The 8,075-nt window shown below is 42.7% G+C and overlaps 1 protein-coding gene across 4 annotated transcripts in view; it reads left to right on the top strand.

Annotated features, from left to right (window-relative positions):
* MGLL (monoglyceride lipase) overlaps positions 1 to 8,075 on the top strand; it is a 161,578-nt gene that overhangs the window by 47,402 nt on the left and 106,101 nt on the right. For all 4 annotated transcript variants that reach the window (XM_019658660.1, XM_019658661.1, XM_019658663.1 and 1 more), the window contains one exon: positions 1,454 to 1,560. In XM_019658660.1, coding sequence (XP_019514205.1) covers positions 1,454 to 1,560 — 107 coding nt within the window. The remainder of the gene's footprint in view (positions 1 to 1,453; positions 1,561 to 8,075) is intronic.

Below are 8,075 nucleotides of genomic sequence, written 5' to 3'. Positions count from 1 at the left end.
CAGTTGGTACAAATTCATAATGAATAATCCCTCTGATATCAAAAAAGCTTAGCAACATTGTTTTGTCTCTTGATTTGGACTGACAGAACTTTTTTGGTCGTGGAGAATTGGCTGACTTCCATTGTGCACTTTGACGCTTTGTTTCAGGGTCATATTGGTACACCCATGTTTCATCACCAGTGATAACGCGGCCCAAAACATCATCTTGCCTCTCCAAAAGGTCTTGGTAAACGTCAACTCTCCTTTGCTTTTGTTCATTGGTGAGCTCCTTCAGGACCATTTTTGCACACACCTTTCTCATGCCAAGACTTTCAGTTAGGATTTTCCTAACTGTTTATCTATCGATATTTACTTTGCCATGCTTCTCACAGTCAGCTGACGACTTTGACACACAATATAATGAAGTTTTGCAATGTTTTCGTCAGTTTTGCTTTGTTACTGACCACCCTGACCTCTCTTCATTAATGATGCGTTCTCTCCCCTCAGAAAAATGTTTAATTCATTTGTACACTGCTGTTGTCTTCATGGCATTCTCCCCATAAACTTGGACTAACATATCTCTGATTTTATTTCCACTCTTGCCAAGTTGAACAAGAAATTTAATGTTTGTTCGTTGCTCTAATTCAAGCTCAGACATTCTCATGACGGCACACAAAAACACACAATAATAATAATGAACGCCACTCAGTAGGACACTGCCACACTTCGACAAGAATACAGCTGTGAGACACTGATATACCAAGGTTATGAAACCTTACCGAGCTGTTTGTACAGTGCTGCCAATGTATGTGCACGGTGACTAGTTCGCGAACTTAATTGTCATACTTCGTATTTCAATTTTCTCCAAACAACTGGGGTCATTGTAGCTCCACAGCCTCTGAGGCTTCAGTCTAGTGGGAAACTGAAAATGCCTTCTCCTGACCACCTGAGCCAAAACTCTAGGGTCAGCTCTGATTGGACCTGGTCAGCTTGGCTTGAGTCACATGCCTGTACCTGAGCCAGTTACTGTGTCTGATCACAGAGTACTCTGATTGGCTCAGGGCTGGGCCACCTAAGCAGCTGGCTAGGAAGAAAACCAGCACCCACCTATAAGGGGGCCTGCCATGTGCCAGGGCTCTGCCTGGAATATGTTAGCACAAATTAGCACCTGGGACCCTTACAACCCCTCTCCAGAGGAAGAGACTGTTATTATTACTGTTTTACAAGTGAAGAAATGAAGCTTTGGAGATGGGTACTTTGCCTGAGAGTTCACAGGAGAGCCAGGATTGGGGCTCCATTCTGTGGGACCCTGAAGCCCAGCATTCTAACAGCAATCCCCTCTTACTTACTGATGCATTTAGTCTGCAATCTAGGCTTTGGCTCGTTGCTGATGTCATGAAAGCTCCAGACTGCTCAAGCTGGAGCCGCAGTGGTCTGCTGCCTTTCTAACCCGACACCCCTCTAACCCCTGCAGGGCCCTTGTTTTTGTGTCCCATGGAGCTGGGGAGCACTGCGGTCGCTATGATGAGCTGGCTAAGATGCTGGTGGGGCTGGAACTGCTGGTGTTCGCTCATGACCATGGTGAGTATCCCCAGGGCCACTGGAAGCAGGGTCCACAATGCTGGCCAGTGCCTGACCGTTTGGGGGTCTAGAAAGGTCTAGTCCACCTTATCTCCATCCTTCTTCCTCCTCATTTATTCTCTTCTGATTCCTGCAGTGAAACTGGGAAAAGACATTCTCCATGGGATGTTTCTAAGCGAAAAAATATATACCTATGGAAACTAAAAACATATCTGATAAGCAGTTTCTGTTGAGTTTGGGATTGAATGCAGGCTGGGTAGAAACTTCCACCGAAAAAGTGAAGTGAGAATATGTTTGTATAAGAACTTGCCCCAGGCCAAGTAATCCTCTCTTACATTTATAGTGTGCTTTCTGTACAAAATGGGCCCTGATTTTCTCCCAAGGGACTTCAAATGGATCTGGCGCAGTCAGTGCAAGTACAGTTTAAATTCCAGTTTAACCCCAAGAGCTTTACAAAAAACCAAACACGCACACGCATGCATACACATACACTTATACACACACATGTCCACAGGCCTAGTCTTTGATTCTTTTCCAAAAATCCACAATAACCCTCAAAATGCAATGTTTATTGCCTAAATCAGTATGTAGTTCCTTAATTACTTGTGTGACATTCTCCATGGCTGGTAAGGCTCCCAATATAGATCTTTCTTTGCCTAACATTCTTTAAAATGGAGAGTCTCCTGTGACTAAACATGGTGATTTCTCCATAGCTTCAATGTAGAAATCTATCATCCTGGCCCAGATCCAGAAATGTTGCTTCTGTTTTATCTGATTTGAAAACAGGTAATTGAGTGATGTTGCTGAAAAGAAGGAGGGGGAACAGTGATGGCCTGGAGTCCTTGTCAAAGGGTGGGAAAGCTTTCCCTGCCGAGAGATGCTAAATTCAGAGCATGAAAGCTTTCTGGGGTACTTTGCACATAGAGAACTGCAGATTTAGTAGAATAATATTGAATGTCAAGTATAATTAAATATCTATATCTATATCAACTTACAGAGGATGCCAAAAAAATGTATATACATTTTAAGAAAGGAAAAAAACTGTATTAAAATTACGCTGATGGTAACCATTTTGAGCACCTATTGTAACTGCAGAAATCCAAAGTGACTTGTATTCATCTTTTGTTATCGGTATTTATGGAGTATTACAATTTTAATACAGTTTTTTTTTCTTAAAATTTGTATACATTTTTTGGACCCCTCTGTATACACACACACACACACACACACACACACACACACACACACACACACACACACAAGGCCAGACAATTAAGTTCTCGAACTCATCCTAGAAAAAGTGCTACATACCTCATTTCTAAATATCACTATGGTCACCTTCAAAGTACTCCCCTTGGGAAGCTATGCACCAATGCCAGCACCTATTCCACCCTTCAAAGCAATTTTGGAACTCTTTTTCTGGAATGGCCATCAGAGCTGGCGTATCATCCTTGATGTCCTGAATGTCATCAAAATGTCTTCCTTTCAATATTTCCTTTATCTTTGGGTAAAGAAAGAAGTCGTTGGGGACCAGACCAGGTGAGTAGGGAGGGTGTTCCAATACAGTTATTTGTTTACTGGCTAAAAACTCCTTCACAGACAGTACCCTGTGAGCTGGTGCATTGTCATGATGTAAGAGCCATGAATTATAGGTGAGAAGTTCAAGTCATCTAACTTTTTCATGTAGCCTTTTCAGCACTTCCAAATAGTAAACTTGGTTAGCTATTTGTCCAGTTGGTACAAATTCATAATGAACAATCCCTCTGATATCAAAAAAGGGTTAGCAACATCGTTGCAATAAGTATGTATAGTCACGTGTTGTAAAGTACAGCATAGGTAATATAGTCAATGGTATTGTAACAACAATAACGATGTCAGAGGGTAGTAGATTGCGGGGGTTATCACTTTGGAAGGGGTGTAAATGTCTAACTATTAGGTTGCTTTGTACACCTGAAACTAAAAAAACAAACAAACAAAAACCTGCAGATTTAGCTTAGCAAGAGCCCGTTTTCAGCCAGATATGTACAAATGTCCTCATAAGTGAGAATATTGACTAAATTTCCTCCTTTGAGCTTGTAATGCTTTTTAGTGCTTTAGTGCTTTAGTGGTCCCAGGAATAGTGGTGAGATTGAGAAATAATATTCAATGATTATCCTGATTTCTTTGTGGAGACTGTGTCATTATTAAATTTGACACTTTTCACACTGTGTTAAGGTCCAGGATAGGAATGACTTTTCCTATTGCATTTGTCTCTATTAAATTTGTTGCAGTCATCACATCTTCACACTGAACATTATAGGGACATTCTGCAAGAAAATAATATTTATGCTGTGGAAACACTAAACACCTCCATCCAGAATTTCAAGTACATATTTGTTTTGAAACTTGGCATCAATTACCTTCTTATCAGCTACGCTTGGCCAAATGTGTGGGAGCAAATAACTGTTGTGCCTTATTTTTTCTGATCGTGGAACTTTGAAAAACAATTTTGAAAGACTTCTTTTTTAGAGTAAGGGAGAAAATAAATGGCCCATCTTTTGACGTTTCCAAGATAACATCTAAAATTAAGGCAAAGCTCTCCATGACATTCTAAATATAGTTTTAAACCAGTTGTTGATGTTTACCTGCTTTAAGTTCCTTGACTTGTCGGTTTCTTCCAGTGACTCATTGGAACTCTCTCTGGCAAGTGCCTAATGGATGTGTTTTATTCAAGAAACACACCCATGGGGATTTGTGTAACTTTTGTTGTCTATAGATAAAAGGGACTGTGGCTTACTTAGTAGGAAAAGCTTGTGAGCGGGCTGCCATTGTGGGGTCTTCTACAGGCTGGAGAAGTGCATACTGGCAGCTAGTGATCTGTGCTTTATTTGCTTGTTGCTGAGAAATGTGGAGTGGAAAAGAGAAATTTAAACCCAGGACTGCTGGTTCTAATACCTGTCCTCCTATATTGCACCATATTGATGATTCAGCATTCAAACCAGGCATGAATATATACAGAGACAAATGCAGACTCCATTCTTTCCAATATAGTTTTTTAGATGTAAATAAAGCATACATGGGGAGAATGTCAGGGCATTTATTGGACCACAAAAATTGGAGGTATATGAAACATTAAAAACAAAGGACTGAAAAACACTGCTCAAGAGCCCACGGCCTCTCCAGTGCCAGGACCACCCAAGCCTCCCATGTATTTAGTCACACTGTCATCCTGCACTCCTGTGCATTGTCAGCGCAGCACACTGCTGGAACCTTCACCTCAGACAATGAAAGGACTCAGGAGCAAACACCCCTAGGTCCAAGTCTTCTCTGGATTGCAATTCTAAGTTGTGTAATCTTGGCAACGTTGTTTAATCATTCCAAGGCTAACAAAAGGGCAAGATAGGGCTATTATATAGCAACGATTGTCATGAGATAATGCATGTAGAAGGCCCAGCAGATTGGGGTGCCTTCTTCCCCTTCACTCTGTCTGGTCTGAGACACCCCCCTGGTCTGAGATTCTGCAGTGCAGACCAGCTGGTGTGCTGTGTGCCCAAATGGGAGGCTCTAAGTCTTTGAGAAGGACCAGATAAGCCAAGGGTGGGAGGAGCATTGGCTTCTTGTCCCAGTGTTGCTACCTGAGCCAGGTCATCTGTCAGGCCTACAGAGGCTGCTGTGAAACTAGAATAAAGCTATAGATGTGAAAATACTTTACGAAGTAAACAGAGCTACCAAAGATGGTTTTGTTGTTGGTTTCTATAACACAATTTGTAGACACATGGGTTTTTATAAATCTGATGCTAACTGGATTTTAAGTTAAATCTTATTGCTCAACTATATTACAGAATTTCATTGTTTAGTCAAAAATCTCAAGATACTGTGGTTGTGTCAGTCTGCTGTGTTTCTCAGCCTGCCTGGCAGAATGGTGTGCACAGAGCAGTGCTCAATTAGTATCTCATTTAACTTTGTTTTCCATTTTCACCTTAGAATTATACAGGATGATCTCATGGGCATGAACAGCTTGCCAGAAATGAGAATTGCAATTTCTGACATTTATTGAGTACCAACTGCACACCAGGCTCTGTACTAGGCATTTTTTGTACATTATCTATAACCCCTCGTAAAAACAAATATTATTACTTCATTTTAGAGCTAAGGATTCCGAGGCTTGTATAGCCAAGGGAGCCTATTGTCACTGCACCAAAACACACATACCAATCGGGGGCAGTTTGACTGCATGCAACATAAACCTGACTGTAGTAACTTAACAAATAAAAGTTTATTCTTCTCCCACACCACACAAAGTCTGAGACAGGCACAAGAATGCCACAATGCCACCAATGCCCAAGGCTCCATCTGTAGTTTTGCTCAGTTGTTCTTAGCTTGTAGCTTTCACACATAGGGATGCCATCTCCTCCTCATGTTCTAAGCAGGAAGGAGACACAGAAGCAACACAGAGGATGAGACTGGGTTCATATCAGGAAAGTAAATCTTTCTTGAAGTTCCCTGACATATTCCAGCTACAGCTTGTTTGCCAGCACTGCATAGCTTGGCTATTCCTAGCTGCAAGGGAGGCAGGCAAATCTAATTTGTTAGCTGTGTATTTGCTGATCCAAACAAAAAGGGTTCTGTAAGAAAAAAGTTGAGATTTCACATTGCTAGTAGCCGTCTTGTCCTCTGTCATACTGCATTCCAGATTTATTATTTAAGAGAGCATTTCTTAACCATTTCTACTGTATATATTTTCTAGGTATAACAGCTAACTCACAGCATCATATTTCTATCTTATCCATCCCTATGTTCTTTCATAAGGTTTTGATGTGAAGGTTATTATTATCATCATCAATAAGGAATGGTTAAAGTTCCTAATTGTACATTAGCTCTGGGTTAGATATTGTACAAAGAGAAATGCATGGACACAGTAACTGATGTCCTAATAGTAGCATGACCTGTCTTTGCCAGAAAAATTAAGCAGCCCCTATTCAGTGCTCCGCTTTGTTAGAGTATTTCTTATCCTGAGTGGTAACTATTCCTTTATGGTGGAGGCAGCACGCTCTTGGCAAACAAAGACCATCTTGTTGTGTCATGTGTTAGCTCCTCTTTCTTTACCCCTACAACCTTTTCATCTGCCAGGTGGGGCACAGGACTGAGCAGAGAGTAGAGGCATCATCAGTAGTTGTTGAACGAATGCAAAGAGTTTATGATCCCAAACAGATCAAAACAGAAATGTTGTAAATATTGACAGTAAAGTATCCACATTAGCAGGGCACTGTTGGGTCTCATCCTTGTGGAGAGGACCCAGTAGATTGGCCACTGGAACTCTGGTGGCCAAGGTTAGGGCAGGGGCAACTGTCAAGTGGCACTTGAAAAGTGATGGGGATGAAGGCTGGAGCAGTAATGGGGTATGGAACCTCAGAGGCACAGGGCTTTCCCAATGCCTGGAGGACTGGCAATGTGTCTGGGTCTTGTCAGGTGAGTAGGGGCTTGCCAAGCAGAGGAAGGGTGTGGAGAGAAGCACCGATCATTGAGAGCTGTGGTTCTCACTTTGGTTGCCCATTGACATCACTGGTAATCTTGAAAAATCTTGGGTCTTTGGTGTGGCCAGGGTATCAAGGCTTTTGAAATCACCCTAGGTGATTCTAATTCACAGCCAAGGCTGAGAACCACCATTCCAGGCAGAAGAGGTCATACAGTAAAAAAAAAAAAAAATGAATACACTGGGTCACATGCCTTTATCCTATTGAGGTAGAAATCCTGGCCCAACAGTTTAGCTGGACTCTGAGGTTTAGGAGCAGAAACAGAGGGGGGATGAGTCCTGCCAGCAAAGGTCAGGGCTCTGTAACATGTCCCTTTGGACACTTGGAGCTTGTGGAGGAATTTAATCCTGGAGAGACAGGATGGCTGTTGGAGGCAGCTAGGGTCACCAGCCTTTTGGAGCCATTGAGAGACAAGATCCAGGATAGGGCCCACCCAGCAAGGGAAAGGCATGGGCCAGCAGAACTGCAGTTGCTGCCAGGACTCCTAAACAGGTGGAAACCACAGAGGCTGGGATTTTCTGTGCCGTTCTAAATATAACACAGAGAAAACCGGGGCTCGTGTTCACATGGTCCCTTGGTCACCAGCTGCTCTTGGTGACTCACTGGAAACCCCTCAGCCTTCCTCGCAAGCAGAAACAGCAGTTAGACCAGAAGAGAGGGAGGCAGGAGGTGCTGTGGGTGGAAGGAGGTGGGACGCTGAAGCCCCGTCGTCATCCGGGGAAGAGGCAACTTGGGCTGGCCCCAGGCGATAAGGCTGCTGGCCAGGCGGCCCAGTAGGCAGCTTCCTTACTGTGTGCCGTGGCACACTTCGAATTCCATTTGCTGGGGCTGAAGATGCTCTCTCTTTATTTGTGAAGTATAAAAGAACCATTCTCAACTGATTAACAGTGAATTAATTATCTGCAAATATTTGAGGAAAGTGTTAAAGGGAGGGGTTTTGGTTTTTTAAATTCAGCTGGGGTATGTGAGAAGGGGAAGTTCTGAGGGCATGTTTGTGGGCGG

Source organism: Hipposideros armiger, unplaced genomic scaffold, assembly GCF_001890085.2.
Source record: "Hipposideros armiger isolate ML-2016 unplaced genomic scaffold, ASM189008v1 scaffold_286, whole genome shotgun sequence".
Taxonomy (NCBI): Eukaryota; Metazoa; Chordata; class Mammalia; order Chiroptera; family Hipposideridae; genus Hipposideros; species Hipposideros armiger.
Note: the sequence above shows the minus strand (reverse complement) of the source record. Positions and strands in the feature narration are given on the sequence as shown.